Genomic DNA, 19,750 nt, shown 5'->3' on the forward strand with positions numbered 1-19,750 from the left:
GGACTATTGAACTTTCTCCTGTTCCCTGAGGAGGAGGAAGTTTTCTCCAGAATGTTTCTGGGCTCCACTGGAGGTGAAACAAACACTGAATTTGGATTTCACCCATTATTTAGTTACTGAGCATTAACTAGAGATGATATATTGTATTATTCTAGATTGTTTGACCTTACCAACATTTGCTTAAATATCAATGATGATTAAGCTGTGGTAAAGGCAGTTTTTACAAATGATAAACTTTTACTGGCTTGAAAATACTTGGAACATTGTCCTTACGAGTTTAGGTTTCATGAGATACTTCAAATTAAATAAATCATTAACTCCCTTTTTTTTAAAAAAAATTTTTAAGAGTTTTTTTTTTTTAAACATTAGCAACATCTGTGTGGAAGATGACTCACTTTGATGGAAAATGGCAGTCTATTTTCTTTGAAAGAATAAAAGTTAAAAACCAGTTGCTGTCCTCCTTTGGTAAGTGGGGCCAGATTTCCATAACAATCAACATAAATAGGTTTTCCTTCCAGAACCTTATAGAATAAAATACATACATAATTAATTTGAGTTGGAATAATTTTGGAATTTTAAGTCACATAACATTAAAAGACTGACATGGTTCTCTATCAGATTTGTCTCTATTAGAAATTACTTCTGTGGTGCTCTTTGCTCCAAAAAAAAAAAAAGGTAACTCCATTGGCTCCCAATTCAGCAGTTGTGACTGGAAGGCACATCTGGACCATGTACAAAACAGAATTATACATTCATCCCTATTCTGGTAACTAAATATATTGAGCAAGTGTTTGACATCAATCACTTATTCATACAGACTTTGAAAAAATGTTCTATACTGTTAGATAATTGCCTATCTATGCAGGTAAGATTCTTGAAAATAATGGAAATGTATACAGACAGTAACTGAAAATAACTCAGTCATAGAAAAATGGAGATTATGACTTAGATTAATTAGTACTCTATTTTAATTAATTGAAACAATCCCAAAGACACCTAAACCAATTTGAGAATGAATTTATACTGGATTTTTTAGACAAAAAGCAAAATTAATAATGTATTTGATACTTACAGTGGAGCGCTGTTATGGTCTCAAAATAAAACCCCATATCTGGGCAATGTAATTAAATGAACTTGTTTTTGTGAACAAGTACCTCAATATCTTTGCTTCTTGCAACTTCCTCAAAATTCTCTTGCTGCTCTAAAGTTTTGTCTACTTTATCATCCGTCATGCAGAAACATCGCAGGGATGATTCCACAGGGTCATTCATTTTGGCAAAAACAACAAACTTGGCCATATATGGAACACATATTAGTTCCCTGTATAGCTGCGTGGCTAACCCAACAGTTTCTAAAACTTGATGGCAGTCTGCAAGCCAAAACCTGAAAAAAACAAAAATGAAACCTAAGTATGAAATGAGATGATTTTAAAGTCAAATCTACAAAAAAATTCACAAATTAAAAAATTAAAGTATTTAAAGCAACCTCACAAAAATATTAACTTGTACATGTAAACAACAAGCAGAAAAATATTTATCAAACACAAAACTCTGTGCTTATCTGATTATAGTTTTGCTAAGGATTTTTTCCCCCCTCTCTCTTTGCCATGCATTTCTTATTTCCCTCTTATACATACATGATAAGCCTTCCTTTCTAGTCCCTACTTACGTGTTTAACTTATAATTTACCAAGGGAAGGAGCAAGAATTTTATGGGGAACAATGGGAGAGAAAGGAAAAGTCTATCAATTTTTAGAAATTGCTAAGAACTTCCTATTGGAAGAAACATGTCAGACACTTTCTAGTTTCCTTTAAGAATTGGATAAAATGGCCCATATAAGCAAATTAAAAATTTCTAAATTAAGACTAACTTAATCAAAAGTAAAAAAATATATACATAAAAAAAAACACTGGTATTGACCTCAACAGTTTTTATTTTAAAAAAAGTAATAAAATTAATTCACCAATGCTTTCTGGAATTCTTTATTTCCATACCTGGCAGACACATTGGTTGTGAAGGAGACACAATCCTTTATAAACGTCAAAGGAGTAGTTCCCGTGATGTCTTCCCACTGAGCAGGTGAGGTGCCCCCTAAGAGAACAACAGCATGTATGTTGGCTTCTTGATGGGAGACACTCCTTGTGAAAGTTCCATCATTAGCCTGTTCCTCCCGCATAGCCGGAAAGCCACAACACTGAATTTAACGTCTTGCAGATGGCTGTTTCCCTCTCCACTCTCCTTTTATAGCTTCACTGGCTTTGTGTGATCTCCCTGTCATATTACTAAAAAAGCCAAAACAAAACTCACTGCCATCCATCGAGCAGATTCCAACTCTTAGCGACCTCTGTGGGGTTTCCAAGGCCGTAAATCTTTACAGAAGCAGACTGCCCTATCTTTCTTCTGTGGAACAACTGGTGGGTTTAAACCACTGACCTTCTGGTTAGTAGTCTGATGCCTTAACCACTATACCACGAGAACACCTTTTGGTAATATTACAAGATTTTAAACATTTGTAGATATTACTAGATTTTTAAAAATTACCTTTCTGATTGTTTAGATACTAATGAATGGTTTAAACTTGGGGCAACCACAATTTCTAAGTACAGACAGATAATACAATTCATATATTTTAAAAATAGGTTTAAAAAAGCTTTATTTTAAGAAAGTTAAGCAGAACCTCATTTTGTACTGACTGTACAATTCAATTTTCCAGAGGAAACGTGGGAATAAGCCATGAAAATTATCCCCCGAAAAATCAAACCTGTTTTTAATAATCTCATATTTTTAGTTAAAAGTCATATTAGGTGGATCAAATGATGGAGTGAGCTCTGGATTCCAGGCCCTTATCACAAAATGTGCTCTCATAAACCCTGAGTATTTAGTTGACTAGATTACAGTGAGAACAGAGTAAATGAGAATGCTTTCCTCACGTGCACAATACTTTGCTACTATGCGTGCTCTATGGGATGTCTATATTTCCCAGAATCCATCCAATTTTCTGGTAGTCTAAAGGGTGTTGTTGCTAGGTCCACTGCCTCTGTCTAGGTCACAGAGAGATTATCTGAATGTTCCAGCTATGTAAATAACCTTAAAAGAGGTCTATTACTAACTGTTAAACTTAATAGCAGAGAATGAGATCACCAAATTTTAAGAGAGGCATGTTAAATAACTCCCAGGATAATATAAAAGAGTAATGGATAACTAGGAAAAATTTTAATCTCTCTTAACTATTTTTATAATGTTGGTGTGGGTGCTTCAAAGGTTTTATGTTTTTTTTATAGAATCCCTGCAAATGCAAATACAACAATAGAAAGTACAGCTGCAACTTAAGCAAACCTGTAATGCTACAGAGAAGGCGCAGATTGGGTGTGGTGTCCCCCTTGTACCCATTGGATACACCTTCTCCTGAAGGTGGGGGCACCGGAATGGTCATTGTGATTGGTTTATGAAATTTCCTTCTTCTTGGTTCCACAGTGACAATTGGGCTAAATGTTGCTTTATTTCCAAGGATCTTTTTCACAATTTCATCTGGAACAGGCTGGGCCTAGAGGTAGAGAAAGAACTGTAAATGAAAGTGAATATTTTTCTTTCATCAGTAAGTTGATTTTTAAAGTGAGAAGAAATAGGGGTGGGGAAAGAAAAAAACAGCCAACTAGGGGAAAAAAACAAACAAACATGTCTTTCTTCTCTCACTATTTTTCTCGTCTCTCACTGTTTCAGGAAGAATACTTAAAAAAAAAAAAAAAAGATCTCAATACCATAGTAAGTTTATGTAGACCCAAGTCAGCCTGAGTATTTCCTCAAATGAATAGAAAAGGCAATTGCTTGTGTGAAAGAGGGAGACTCAGATCTTACACAGAAAAAGCCTCTTAGTCTAAGTCTTGAAAGTACAGGACAATGAATACTGAACTCAGTATATTTTAAACCTATGGAAACCAAAAAACCAAAAAAAAACCAAACTCACTGCTGTGGAGTCAGACCCAACTCATAGCGACCCCTCCTTCCAAGGCAGTATCTCTATGGAAACAGATTGCCCAGTCTGCCTTCCGAGGAGTGGCTAGTGGGTTTGAACCGCCAGCCTTCTGGTTAGCAGTCAAATGCCTCAGGCACTATGCCACCAGAAAGCATTCAATAAAACATCTTAAAGGCAACTCTGCCCCTAAAATTATTGAGGCTTTCAGAATTAAATAACAAAAAGGTATTCAAACTTTCAAAGGATTTCAATTCTAGTCTACCAAACCTAAGTTCTTTCTTTCAGTTTCTTTGCTATTTGGTAAAATAAGGGAAATAGTGACAGAAACTTAACACTGAAGTTAAGTTTAACTGATGTTAAAGTGGTCTCTTCTGTGCCAGCGGGACCTCTGGTGGTGTAATGCCTAAGGCATTTGACTGCTAACCAGAAGGCTGACGGTTCAAACCCACCATCCACTCCTCAGAAGGAAGGTTGGACAATATACTTCCGTAGTGATACGGCCTCAGAAACCAGAGGAGGGGTCACTCTGAGTAGAAGCTGACTCAGCCACAGTGTTTTCTGTGCCAGCTGTTTACTGAAGGAAGGTCTTTACAAGCCTGACAGTGCTCAACTCTAAAAAGCCCTGCTGTGAGTCCAGGCCCACAAAAACAGCATGGACTTTCAGTTACAAAACTGAAGTTAATTAACAACACAATTAACTTATTTTCAGGTTATCTTTCTGATTCAATTAGAAAAAGAACTAGGGAAGGTCTAACTGACATGAATAAAAACAAAATAGACCATTCTTGCTAATATTGCCAGCCAGCTTTCTAAACCAAGTCCCAACTGGTCTGGATATAAAGCAGCATTTATGATTTACTTAAATCAAACCAAAACTTTGAGGCTTGCAAGTTTTACTATTTCTGATTCTTATGTGGCACATTATAAAGCAAACCAACTTTTTTTTTCATGGTATATTTTTTGGTGCTTCTGTTGTTTCACATACTGAAATCAATAGCCTGTGGCTAAAAATATTATTTTTCATCAGAAACCAAGTGAGACTTTTAAACATACAAACCCCAAAATATGTACCTTATTTAATAAGTCACTAAGCTAATTTAGTGCTTTAACTTAGTACTTAAGGTAACGCAAAAGCTTTTCATTTAAAATAGGTTAATCATTCCTAAAACTGTCTAGCACTTCATTTAAAATCATTAAAATCATTAAATCATTAAAAATGAGCTCTGATGACTTTGTCTAGAGCAGAACTTGCTCTGTGTGTGTACCAAGGAAAACAACTTTTTGTGAACATTACCTGGAGGCCCACTCGAATTCTTTTGGTTAAGGCCCCCTCAGGGAAAGATGCCTGGACAAGGGGCACTGTGGTACTGCTCAGAATTCCACCTTCTGGACCAATCTGGTTGCTTTCCTGCTTAATCCGTGAAACGACTGCAAAATACTGGGGGAAATCCTTAGTGATAATCCTGCAGATACGCTTTCTCCCTAACTCCTCTGGGCTATCAAGTTCTGAAAAGACAAATAAATGAAAAAGCAATTAAAAGAAGCTCATCTACAAAATACCTGAAAGCGAGCTGATACATAATTTACAGCATCAAGACTATTTATATTCACTAGAATAAACAGTTTTATGATAAAGAGAAAACTATACTTCCTTAAGATTGTATCAAGTTTTGTAAAAATATTACGATGCTTTCCTTATGTCCTATTTGTAGGTAAATATTTTTACTAAGGAGAAACAAACTGGCACTTTACCATATATGGACAAATTTCCACTCTTCAATACCTCACTCTGGATTGTGTACAAAATCTGCCCTCAAACTGCCAAGAGTAGGAATGAGTCACAAAGAAGTGAGGCCTCACAAGAAAGTAAATAAGGACTTAAGTTTGTCTGAAAGGTTCTAGGATAGAATTTAAAAACCTTTCAAATATTTTTTACCCAACTGATTGGAATCATCACCAATTTGATATCCCATGACAGCCCTCATACATCAAACTAAAATTATATACAAAGAAACACTTTCTCCCCTTAGTCTACCTTCAAATCTCCGCCTTCCCCTGTAGTCCTAACACTGGTAAAGGCACATACAATTTGCTCAATCTTCCAATCTAATAGCTTTGACTCACCTTCCCTAACACTTAATGGTAAAAGTCCAGTTGATTCTATTTTAGAAATGGCTCACTCTCTTGTCAACCCCTTTATTTAGGCCTGATTATGACTTTGCCTAGATTACTGATTCCCAGCCATCTGCCCACCACTCTCTTCCCCTTCAGCCCATCCCCCACACATAGCCAGATGGATCCTCTTAAAAGCTAATTTTCATGCAGAATTCTGGAAGGTTTAGTGGGAATAAATGATTTTTAAAGTCATATGAAATGGTAAATATTTGAGACTCACCAGGAACATTTTGAAAAAAAAAATGGGTTTTTGAGATATAATTTGTCTCATAAGATATTAAAACTTAATTAGAAGTACCATAGTAGAACTGCGCAGCACTGATGTAAAAATAGACGGGACAAAAATAAAGAAATCAGAAATAGGTTCTAAGTTTTTATTTGTACAGATATACACACATATATATACTGTATATATGTAAGTCAATATATAATTACTTTTATATATGTTATGTATCTAACATATTCAAGTTTCAAATTAGTGGAGAAAAGATAGTTTCTTTAAAAGAGAGTGTTGACATAATACAAAATCTATTTGGAAGAAAACAAAGCTAAATCACTACACTTCTTGCTGTTGTTGTTGTTGTTGTTATGTGCCGTCAAGTCAGACCTGCCTCCAGCGACCCCTCCTTGGGTTTCCAAGGTGGTATCACTATGGAAGTAGATTGCCCAACCTTCCTTCTGAGAAGATGCTGGTGGGTTTGAACCGCCAGCCTTCTGGTTAGCAGTCAAGTACCTTAGGCACTATGCTACCAGAGCTACTTCTTGCCATACATAAGTAAAAATTTCAGTTGGATAAAAGACTTAACTAATTTTAAAAATAAAATAATTACCAAGAAATGCAGGTGAAGTTAGCCTCGGTTAGGGGAGATTTTCTTACATAAAACTGGTAACTCAGAAGTCTCAAGGAAGTTTTACAAAAATATGAAAAGTTGTCCATGACAAAAACAGTAAACTTGAAAAACCAAAAGTAGACTGGCAAAGATAATAGCACCCGTGATAAATAAAGCATTAAGATGCTCAATATCAAAGGCAGCTACAAGTGGACAAGGAAATACGCCAAGAGATTATGGGCAAATGTTATAAACAGGCAATTCACGGAAGCAGAAAAATGGCCAATAAAGATATTAAAATGTTCAAACTCACTGATTTATACAGACATGCCAATTAAAAGAAGTTGTGAACTCCTTCCACACACACTTCTTTGATTAGCTAACCTTAAAGAGTAAGAATATCTTGTTCAGAGGATAATTTGAGAAAACAGGTGCTTTCATTCATTGCTGGTAGAGTGTGAACAGTAGTAATCTTTCGACAGAGTAATCCTGCATCACTTATTCAACTGGAAATGTACCCACCCTGGACCCAGCAACCCCATCTTGTGGTGTCCTTCCTATAAAGGCACTCAAAGCAGCATTGCTTGTAGCGATTAAAGCCTAAAACAAGCTGCACGTTCATAAGTAAGCAATGGGTTAGATAAATCATGGTCTATCCATACTCTCAACATTCCTGCAACTATTAAACAGGATAATTCCAATTGATTTGCCAAATATTAACTGAGGGCCCACAATGTGCAAGTATCATTCCAGCCACAGGGAGTATAGTAGAGAGCAAATCCAAGTCACTGCTCTCACGGAGCTTACGATCTAAAGGTGGCGATGGGCGATGCAGTCCCCACTCAACAAATAAAAAGACAAACTGAGGTTAGAGAACAGAGTTCTCATTTAAAAGGGATGATCAGGAAAGACCTCTCTATGGAAATTATGTAAGAGAGATTCGAGGAAGGCAGACAGACAGTGATTGATCAATACAACATAAAGTATATAAAGTAGGGAAAGAAACAAGATGATGCTGAGTGATGTGTACAGTGCGATTCTCTTTTGGGAAAAAGGTAATCTGCATGTGTTAATATATTTTTATAAGAGAAATTTGTAGAAGAAACATTCTAGGTTGTTAGTACTGGTTACTTCAGAGTGATAGGAAATGCAGTTAGGGGGTGGGATGTGAGAAAAGTGTGGGGATTAAGCATTACTGCCTTCAGGTTTATATAGTATGGTTGTTTTTTCTTACAAAATGAAGGGAAGATTAGCAAACTTGGAGGGTATTTTTTTTTTTATTGCTCCTATAATTCTTTCTTAATATGTCTGATACATACACGACATGTCCTGCTGTTCCTTAACTATTAATATGCCTGTCCCCCATTATTAGATATATGGGGCTGAGATCAGGGCTTATTCCAAATGAGAATAGGTAGAATGGCAAAATAGATGATTACATACTTGTACCTGTTTCTCATTTCACACTCTGAAATAGAATGTCCAAATTAATTGTCAAATAGGAGAAAAACAGGTTTAACTCAGATCAAAATTGGAAGTGAAATTTAGCTCTTTGTTTCCTAAACATCTTCCTTCCCCTGCCCTGTCCAACCTAATCACCAAATCCCTAGTGAAGAAAAATACAACAAAACTTTAGATAGTCGTGGGGAGAGAGAGGTTTAGCTATAGAAAACCAGGAAGGAATGAAAAGTTTGCTCAGGAGAATATTCTGAGGGAATTTTCATTTAGTAATTAACAGGGAATAAAAGTGTTCCTATAAAAAAATAGATGTATTTTCCTCTTCATGATTTGATTATTTTAAAAAGTTTGAATTTCCAGAGTTCATAAATAATGCTTCAACCAAGAAAGTCTTGTTTATTGGTTTAAATTACTGTGCAACATATCTGTTAAGGACTGAATTGTGTCCCTGAGAAAAATTTATCAACTTGGCTAGGCCATGACTCTCAGTGTTATGAATTTATTCTCCACTTGTAATCTAATGTAGTTATCCTATGGGTTATAAATCCTAACCTCTATGATGTTAATGAAGAGGTTTGCAATCTGTAAGATTAGGACTATCCTGAATCCTTCTCTTTTGTGCTATAAGAGAGTTAAACAAGTGAGCAGAGATCAAAGGGACCTACTACCACCAAGAAAGAAGAGATAGGAGGGGAGTTCATCCTTTGGACCCAGGATCCCTGTACTAGGGATCTCTCAGACCCAGGGGAAAAGTGATACCAAGACACATGGAGATCTCCAAGGAACACAGGGCCCACAGATGCTGCAGGGAGGTTAGGACCTTCCCCCAAAGTCAAAAGAGAGAAGAAGACTACCCCTACAGCTGGCACTTTGAATTCAGACTTCTAGCCTCCTAAACTGTGAGAAAATAAATTTGTTTGTTAAAGCCATCCACCTGTGGTATTTCTGTTATAGCAGCACTAGAGAACTAACACAGCATCATCCTCAGCTAAGTATTTTTCACTTCAGCCTCAAACTTGTCCTTATATTCTTCAGAAATGACTGAGGACTCCTCAGAGTAGAAGCAATTTAAGGAGACATGAAATTACAGCCATGGAATTACATCTTTCAAACAAGTAAGATTTCCTAACTTTGCATAAAGCAAGTTGTGTACCCTGTGAATATGAACTTTATTCAAAATCAGCCTGGAACTACAGAGGGAGTGAAGCATCTTTTGGGAGACCTGAAACAATGCGCACTTCTTAGCTGTTTGTGTGTCCATGTTGTAGGTATATGCACATACACTGATGTAGACTGGACAGAAAAGAGCTAGCTGCCTCTTCTCATGGAAACTCTAATACCAGTGGATCAGGAGGAATTGCCACTGTTCCATGGATGTGGCCTGGACACGAATTAAAACCACCACAAATATAAAGTGCATGTGTACATCGTGATGCAGCAGAGGAGTGGTATGCAGAGCAGCTCAGATTTCTAATTATATAAACAGACGTGGTCCCAAGAGACACTCCACAGCCAACTTCGGACATCCTTTAGCATTTTCTGTGGTTCTCTATTATGAATATTCTAGCAATTTCTCTCTCAAAATCAAAACTTGTGTGTATTCTAACAAGTCCTTTGAAAACAAGCCTCAATCCCAAGGAACACCTAATGTGGGAATTTTAGGCATTGTAGTAGGCAAATAAGAGCAATTAGGGTCTTTAAATAGACATACATCTGTAGCCTCCTTGAAGTACAGATTCCCAGGATGTCTTCTTCATGATAAAATTGAGAAAGCGTAACTTCACTTAAGCAGGTTATATTCTGTTTACATTTGTGTTTAAAATACTTATAACTTTTATTCCTGAGACTAAGTCAACAAAAATATGAAAAATTAAAAACATATATTGGTTTGTAAAATGAGTCAATCCTTCAAGAGCTACAGTCGAAGGGTAGGCTATTATACTAGAATATCTGCATAAGTAAGAAAATAAATGACATAATAGTAGGTGAGTATGAGAAAGCAAGAGGAGAAATGAAAACTAGTTTGTAAAGACACTACGAAGTTCTTATGTTCAGAAAATTTTTCTGTTGATTACTGACCATTAATAGCAGTTACATAAATTATGATCAGGAACTGAACTCATTCCTGTGGGTTCTGGCCAAACAACAGACAGTCATATGGGGTGAATGTTTACATCAGGTAGACACACTCCTTGGAGTGATCATCCCTGAGAGAACAGAAAGGCAGTGTTTGTATAGGGAGATAGTGTGGGGCAGGAGGGGTACAAGGCAGGGAAGGACACAGGGAAGAGGTAACTATGGAGGAAGTGAAAAGTGAGCTGTTACACTGGGAACTGCAGTCAATATCATGAAACAAAATGTATATGAACTGCAGTATGGAAAATGAATTTGCTCTGTAAACTCACCCAAATCACAAATTTTTTAAAATAATTATAATATAGTCATACAATGGAACACTGTACAGTATTAAAAAGAATAGGGCAGATGTGTATGTTCAAATATATGAAGCTAAGAAATATTAAGTGGAAAAAAACAAAAAAATATGACCTCATAATTAATCAAATGTTTACATTTACATACATAAATTCATAGGATTTACATAAAAATTGTAAGAAGCAGAGAGGGATGAGGAAAACAGGAACTATTATGACCACCAGTTGCCTTCAAGTCAATGCTGATGCATGGCAACTCCACGTGTGTCACAATCAAACTGGGCTCCACAGGGTTTTCTCAATGACTCATTTTTTGGAAGTAGATCATCAGGCCTTTCTTCCAAGGGGCCTCAGGTGGCCTCCACCCTTCTGGTTAGCAGTCATGCACAGTAACCATGTGCACCGCTACTAATACTAACACCAGTAATAAGACAGACCATCACAGTGCTTTAATGTAGATTCAACTTGAGCACATTTCCAATTTCTTGCCTTAAAAAAAAAAAAGCTAAAATAATAAATAATGCTTGAAAACAAGCAACCAATGACCCAGCTGGCTAGAAAATGATGCAAGATGGGAGAGAAATAAGGGTTCTACCCACTTGGCTATTGTGAAGCCCTGATTTATAGCCAATTACCCAGCTTTGAGGACTCTTTTCCCAAACTCTGGATTCCAAGGAAATTTTTAGAGTTTATTAAAATTAGGGTATTCTCACCACCCCATAAAATGTGCAGTAATCAAAGTAAAGTAGTGTTCGATACTGAGGCCTGGAACACAGTAGGCAGTCAATAAGTATCCACTGAACAAAGCAATAAACCAAAATTAACAAGACTCATGCTTTTCATACCAAAACCAAATTCACTGCCGAGGAGTAGGATCTGACTCATAGTGACCCCCTCCTTGGGTTTCTGAGGCAGTATCACTACAGAAGTGAAATGCCCAACTTTCCTTCCGAGGAGTGACTGGTTGGTTTGAACCACCAGCCTTCTGGTTAGCAGTCACATGCCTTAGGCACTACGCCATCAGAGCTCCCTTTTCATACCAAATATCTATATAATTCTCCAAATTTTGCTCTAAAATATATGCTGTTGTAAAGACTGGCTATTTGTTATTTGAATAGGTTTGTCTTTTCTCTTTTTAATTTTCCATTAAAAAACAATGGCTTGTAAAAAAGTAGATCTAATCTTCTTATTTTTTAATGCCAGTGAAGTCTAACTATTATGTCCATGTATTTACAACTCAAAAATCACAGTTTACTTGATGGGTGCTTACCCAAGGTCAATTTAAATTTCACGAGAATATAAAACTCTCCTGAAAGTTTCCAGTATTGCAAACTATAAAAGTATATCAGAGAAGTCAGATTTCCAGACAAAAAGCAAAATAGCTTCATAATGTGAAAGTGAATACCATCAGTGTATTTTCTGGGATTGAATTTTTATCCATTTGGATTTACAGTGGTCTATTACTTAGGTAGGAGCTCTGGTAGCATAGTGGCTAAGACACTTGCCTGCTAACCAGACGGCTGGCGGTTCAAACCCACCAGCCACTCCTCGGAAGGAAGGTTGGGCAATCCTACTTCCGTAGTGATACTGCCTCGAAAACCCAAGGAGGGGTCGCTATGAGTCGGGGCCGACTCGATGGCACATAACAACAACAACAACATTACTTAGGTCAGAATAATACAGGCAAAAGCCCAATAAATTAATCTGCAGCACAAAATGTGTTGCCTGCGTCATATTCACACCCACAGATTCCCTAACTCCTACACTTATAGTATGACATGCACATAGTGGCCAGATCATAAGAAACATCATGCTACATGTTAAAAGCACAGATGCTGTGGTAGTTAAGGTTATGTGCCAACTGGGCTGGGCCTGGTTTTGAGTGCCTGGGCAGCTGGGTGTTGTCATTTCCATGGTGAGTTTGTAATTAACTCCATAGTGCAATCTATTGGAGCAGCTGAGTAGCTACTTTAGGGCTGTAGTCTGCTTCCAGTATTTAAGAAGCAACTGTAAGGAAGGTCTCAAGCTTTTGGCACACTTGAATCCTGCATGTAGCTGAGTTGTTATTCAGCAGCCTACCATGTTGTCTGCCGATCTTGGGACTGTTAATGAGACTTGAGTTAATGGCCTGACATGTGGTTTGGTAACATTGGGACTGGGTTATTTTATTTGTCGACCTTAGGCTTGTCAGCCTCAGCAGCCAGTAGCTGCCCGAGTGAAGAGATGTCTCTAGCTTCAGTGGGCCAGGAGCAAGAGGCAGAGCTGAAGCCCAAGGTCCAAGGGCTTTTACCCAGCCCCCAGAGCTTGGCACTTTGAACAGGGACTTCTAGCCTCCCAAACTGTAAGAGAACAAACTCCTGTTTGTTAAAGCCACCTATCTGTGGTATTTTCTGTTAGACCAGTACAGAGGTAACCATAACAGATCCCTAGGCTTCTCTTAGGGAGCTCTGGTAGCGTAGTGCCTAAGGCACTTGACTGCTAACCAGAAGACTGGCGGTTCAAACCCACCAGGCACTCCTTGGAAGGAAGGTTGGGCAATTTACTTGCATAGTGATACGGCCTCAGAAACCCAAGGTGGGGGGGGGGTCACCATGAGTCAGGGCCGACTCGATGGCACATAACAACAACAGGCCTCTCTTGTCAAAACTGATTTAGTTGACCTGCGGTGGCACCTGGAAATTTGCTTTCTCTCTGTACAGGTGACTTTTTGACTTTATGGGCTGGGAAACAAGATCTTAGTGGACCCTGACCCTGTACCTGCCTTAAAAATCTAGAACCCAAATCATTTAAAACATGATAACATGATCCTATTAAAGACAACCCAAGGACTAACACGGTTCAAAATATGAAAAAAGAAGTTTATGGGACAACAAAAATTATTCATTACTTTTTAATGATTTTGTTTTTTTAAAGGATACACTGAATTACTCTATAGATACAACATTAAAGGAAAAGAGGGCGTAAGATGCTATAGGGTGAACAATTAAACAGGATTAAATATAAGACCTTCTTAACTTTCAGGGTGATTCATAATGCCTTAGACTACGAACTCACTGCCATTGAGTTGGATCCAACTCATAGCAATCCCTCCTTGGATTTCAAGGCAGTATCACTACAGAAGTAGATTGCCCAACCTTCCTTCAGAGGAGTGGCTGGTGGGAAGGACCCTGAAATGGCTGTCTTTCTTTCTAATCTGTTACTAGTAAAGCTTTCACAATAAAAGATGATTAAAGGAAAAATGGGTGAGTTGTGAAAGAAGTCATTTTGACCAGGAGGAAGGTTTAAAACGAACACTTGCTGAAAGTCTACTTTGTGGCAGATCAATTATTATTTAACCTACATAGCATTTTGGTGAGGTAGGTATCTGAGGTTCAGAGAGGTTAGGTGACTTGCCAAAATTTGCTTGTCATTTGCAGAACTGAGATTAGAACTTAGGTCCAGGAAGGGAGCTACCAAGATGAAGTCACATGGACTTTAACCACTATTTAACACAGTGCCTTTGCAGACTGCCTGGCACACAAATGGTGGTGATAAATGGATAAGTAATGAAGAGATCTGCAAATACCATGGTCTAAGAGGTGACATGACTTCTTAAGTGCCAATTCTATAAACAGAAAGCTTTGATTACATTGGCACATTCTTCTGCCCAAGAAACAGAAGGTAATAGCTATAGATTTACCATCTCACTGATTAATGATAAATTTCTTAAGAATCTTGTAATTAATTTAGTTTATTTGAAAAGGCAGGCCAAAATTCTTTTTAACTGCAGTTTTGCTACAGGGAAATAAGGACAATTAAATGCTTTGCAAATATAAAGGGTCATGGTGACCATAATACAAGGAAGCATTAAATCATATTTTGACTAAGTGAGTTACTCTTAAAGCTTTCAAATGATCATCCTGATTAGTGTTTCCTTACTCTATGTTTTAATAACTTCAATTCAGAACATGATTCTCTTTTCTGTATCCAATTAAGTTTCTGAAGGCTGTTTGTGATTTAGTCAGTTTTGAATGTGAATAGTCTACAGAAAAAATATGACCTCAAGTGTTTCATAAGGGGCTGATTTTTATATCTAGGGTTTAATTTCTGGTCAGAAGAAGGTTCTGCTCAGCTTGCCTCTCCAAGAATAAGGTATTTTTTCGGAGGATTAAAAAAAAATAGCCTTAAAAAGTTAGAATTCAAAAGGGCAAACTAGCTAGTATGGCTTTATGGAAAGTCATTGGAGACATGCCCCTTGGATTCAAATCCACCTTTGCAACCACTGAACTTGAGAGCCTGGGCAAGTTCCTTAACTTCTCTGAGTGCTATGTTCCTCATCTATCAGATCAGGACAAAAAACACTTCCTTTGGGTGGATGTGACAGATAAATGACATAAAACCATGCAGCACAGTCTACTAAGCAGCTCACTTAGTAAATTAGAAAGGTCACACATTCTTTCAAAAGTCACGCAACTTTGGAGTAGAAAGAGGCAGAGCTACTAGGTAGTCTATCTAAGATATACACAAGTTGGATTTCTTTTAAAAAATCATCACCTTGTCTTTGCTTTGAATAAATCTGAATTGCTACCATTACTATTTCATTCCATTTTTTAAAAGAAAATCTCACCTATTACAGAAAATTAAAGATCACATAAACTGGGGAAAACAAAGAAAATAAAAGATATATCTACAGTACTCAACAAAAGTTGCTCTGGTGGCACAGTAGTTAAGGCATTCGGCTTCTAACCAAAAGATCAGCAATTTGAACCCACCAGCCACTCTGCGGGAGAAAGATGAGGCAATCTTGCATCTGTAAAGATTTATGGTTTTGGAAACTCTATGGGGCAGTTTCAACTTTGCCCTGAAGGTTCACTATGAATTGGAATTGACTTGGAAACAGATTTTTTTTTTGGTTTTATATGCCCTGAAGGTTTGCTATGAATTGGAATCGACTTGGAAACAGATTTGGTTTTTGGTTTTATATACTCAACATATATACTGAGAGACTAGGAAGAAGGAAGAGACCGTCCACTTCTGAAAGAATTGGCCAGGGGTGCTGGCGGAGAATGCTGAAAGTACCATGGACTGCTAAAAGAACTAACAGATCTGTCCTGGAGGAAGTGCAGCCAGAATGCTCCTTGGAAGCAAGAATGGCCAGACTTCGTCTCACCTATTTTGGTCATGTTGTAAGAAGGGACCATTCCCTGGAGAAGGCTATCATGCTTGGTAGGGTGGAGGGTCCACGAAAGAGGGGGAGGCCTTCAACGAGATGGATTGATACGGTGGCTGCGATGATGGGATCAAGTATAGCAGGGATTGTGGGGCTGGCGCGGGATCGGGCAGTGTTTCGTTCTGCTGTGCATGGGGTCGCTATGAGTCGGAAACGACTCGACGGCACTTAACAACAACAACAACATACTCAACATAGCTGTTGTGCTCTGTAATTCTCTCCAGAATTAAAGTTAAGTTCTCTACAAATATTCAGCTCCTGTAACAAACCCACTCATGGTGTTACAGGATTTTAAAAAAAAATTAATAAATGATGTAACTTGGCCTTTCTTCCTTGATACAAGCATAGAGGTACCTTTATAATAGTAATAGTTTCACAAGAAGGTACAAAGGTGGTATACAGAGGTCTCACATACCTTTACTAAGTTTTAGTAATTTAACTCATGTTCTTATTCAGTTCTGGCATCTGCTTTATGCTATCTACCTGGATCAACTTTATTTTACATCTTTAACTATCTACAGTCCAAATCTCTTCTTATCCAGATTTACACAATTCATTAAATGCTGATGCAAAACATCTGGAAACAGTAACATACCTCCTTGTCTCCCCCCTTGGTTTTAGCAACCCATGTAATTTCTGACAATCCTGTATTTCAAAGGTTATTGTTAAAAACAAGAATTTCTAACATATATGTGCTCATAAAGTGCTAGAAATATTCTGAGAAATTTTGTTTTCAACTCTACTATCTTTGTTTAAGTATAACTTTGTACTCTGTGTGACCATAACCTTTCTCAGGGTCTTCTCTGGCTTTCCCTTCTCCAATTGGTTATGGCCTCTCTTCCTTCAGAAAGTTGCTTGTTTCCCTTCCCACAGAGAAGAAGACAGAAGAAGTAGCAGGTATCTTGGGTATAGGTCATTGGACTGAGAAAATGTGTCTCCAAAAGTGGGGCACGTTTACCTTAATACAAGTCGTTCATTTCTCCACAAATTCAACAAATAATGAAGTGACAAATCTGTGTCAAGAGCTATTATATCCCCTGGGCATAACTAACTGATGTCAATGAGTGAGAAGCAGTTTCTGCCACAATGGACTTTAGAATCCACTAGAAATGATAGGAAAATTCAAAGTTGCAGTGTTACAGAACATGACAGGGCAAGTGTTGTGGAGGTCTTTACTAGGGGGATCTAACTTAGTCTATGACTACAAATTATAGTGAGTTGAATGGTGGTCCCCCCTAAAAGATATGCTCATGTTCTATTCCCTGGACCTTGTGAATGTAACTTTATTTGGAAAAAGGGTCTTTGCAGATGTAATTAAATTAAGGATCTTGAGATGAGATCATCTTGGATTATCCAAGTGGGCCGGAAATCTAATGACAACTGTCCTTTTAAGAGACCACAGAGAAGACGACAGGAGAAGAAGGTCATGTAAGGACAGGCATAGACTGGAGTGAGCAGCAACAAGCCACAGCATGGCGACGGCCATCAGAAGCTAGAAGGGGCAAGGAGAGGTTCTACCCTAGAGTCGTAAGGGAGGGTGTCCCTGCAGATGCCTTGATTTCTGAATTCTGGCCTCCAAAACTTCAAGGAAGTAATTTCTGTTGCTTTATGCCACCCATAACTAGCTATGGCAATCCTAGGAAATTAATAGCAGGTAGGAGTCTTATCTTCTTTGTATTTGCTTTTTGATGTTCCCTCCAGAAAAGGTTTATTCTACCATCACTTACTCATCCATTAGTGCAAATAAAAAGACATTGCTTTTAGGCCATTAATCCTATTATATCACTTTCTTCAACATTTTGTTTAAACTGTTACTGCATCCAAACAAAAAGAACGACACACACACATACACGACAATACCATACTGTTTTTATAATTTAGGATCACATTCAATGTCTTAAAAGTCCAATGTCAAAAAGCACACCATGGGCAGCATATGCAAGTCCACTGAATCAACAGGCCTGGAGCAGCTGTGCCTGAAACATTGCCCTCCCAGTTACTAAGACATTAAAAGTAATGGAGGCTGATGCCCAATCCCTCAGACCTCTTCACTGTCCTCAGAGGGCTGACAGGCACACTCTGCCTGACATGAGATAGGGTGTCTAGTATCATTATTTTGACCCCACTAAGGAGGGGTCACTATGAGTCAGGTGTGACTTGACGGTACACAACAACAACAACAACAACAAAGTTCCATAAGGAGCTCCGGTAGCATAGTGCCTAAGGCACTTGACTGCTAACCAGAAGGCTGGTGGTTCAAACCCACCAGCCACTCCTCGGAAGGAAGGTTGGGCAATCCTACTTCTGTAGTGATACTGCCTTGGAAACCTAAGGAGGGGTCGCTATGAGTTGCGGCTGCCTGGACAGCAAACAACAACAACAGCAAAGTTCCATAAAGACATGTAATGGTTGACAATCTATACCCATAGATACCTATAAAACTTGACTATAATAAATAATGCTCAGTTGGCTTTGGTCCAATTTTCATTTCCTGATTACTTGGGGTAGGGAGATTGTTCTGGGACAGTTCCTTTCCTTTTGCAATGTGATGATCATTGTTCAACTGATTTAAAATTCCAGTTTTATGGCAATGAACTGAAGACAAGTCAGCATTCTGTTATGGATTAACCAACGGTTTTTGGTATGCCTTTTTGTTGTTTTTGTTTTTGCACCCCCGCCACAATGCTGATTTGGTTAAGTTTAATGCTTATTTTTTCCTTTGGAATTCTTCCAAACTTGCTAGATTTCCCCAATAGATGGTGCTGTGTACAATACAAAGAGATACAGTTCACTTTGAAGACTCAGCTGCTCCTATAGTCAGACTTGACATTTTAAGATTACTATTTGTCTCACAGTTGATAAATTAAAAACAAGTAAATTAAATCCAACTGGACCATAGTGGTAATTTCTAACAAGAACCTCCTTCCAAAGTATTGTTGATCTAGTTAGACAATAAATGAAGGAAAAATTATTTTCTATTACATAACAAGTATCAATTTCACTTTGCTGCTTCAGTTCACAATAATATAATTATTTAATTTAGAATCTATTATCTTAAAAACCTCATATATATTCTTATCTGAAATTTAAAGAATAACAAGCAAAACAATATTTACCTAGCATTATAAAATTAAACTCGGAGAACTTTAGCCACATTTTGTTCCTATACAGCAATTGAGATTTTTAAATTATAGCATGATTCCTCTGTCCTCAAAGTCTTCTATGTAATACTTGGGTGGCAAGAATTTTGATTTTAAAACCTAAGAGACATGTACAAAAGTCTACATTGTGTCCAGAGAAGGGCTGTCTGATAGAAATAAAATGCAACCCATCTATGTCATTTTTAATTTTCTAACAGTCACACAGTAAAAAATTTTTAATTAATTTAAATATGTCTTATTTAACTTAATATATCTAAAATATTACCACTTGAACATGGAGCCAATACAAAATTATTAATGAGTTTTTTTTTTTAATTACATCTTCAAAATCTGGTGTATTTCACATGTACGGCATACCTCCATCTGCACTAAACCATCTCTAGTCCTCACTAGTCCCACATAGCGAGGCACTGCTGAATTGGACAGTGCAGGAAGAGAACACGCCTCAAGCTCTCCCATTTCTAACTGAGGGACCTCTAAGGAGGAAGGATTCCTCTACTAGTAAATGTTCCC

General features: G+C 37.6%; 1 protein-coding gene across 1 annotated transcript in view; it reads right to left on the minus strand.

The window, feature by feature from the left end:
- Positions 1-19,750, minus strand: part of ANK3 (ankyrin 3) — a 382,716-nt gene that overhangs the window by 38,092 nt on the left and 324,874 nt on the right. Inside the window, exons 29-33 of the mRNA XM_042783328.1 lie at positions 5,267-5,478; positions 3,336-3,543; positions 1,994-2,090; positions 1,155-1,383; positions 396-521 (exon numbers count right to left, since the gene is read on the minus strand). Of these exons, the coding sequence (XP_042639262.1) occupies positions 396-521; positions 1,155-1,383; positions 1,994-2,090; positions 3,336-3,543; positions 5,267-5,478 (872 nt within the window). The remainder of the gene's footprint in view (positions 1-395; positions 522-1,154; positions 1,384-1,993; positions 2,091-3,335; positions 3,544-5,266; positions 5,479-19,750) is intronic.

The sequence above is a fragment of the Orycteropus afer genome, unplaced genomic scaffold (assembly GCF_000298275.1).
Source record: "Orycteropus afer afer isolate SDZICR_OR568_19922 unplaced genomic scaffold, OryAfe1.0 scaffold00016, whole genome shotgun sequence".
Taxonomy (NCBI): Eukaryota; Metazoa; Chordata; class Mammalia; order Tubulidentata; family Orycteropodidae; genus Orycteropus; species Orycteropus afer.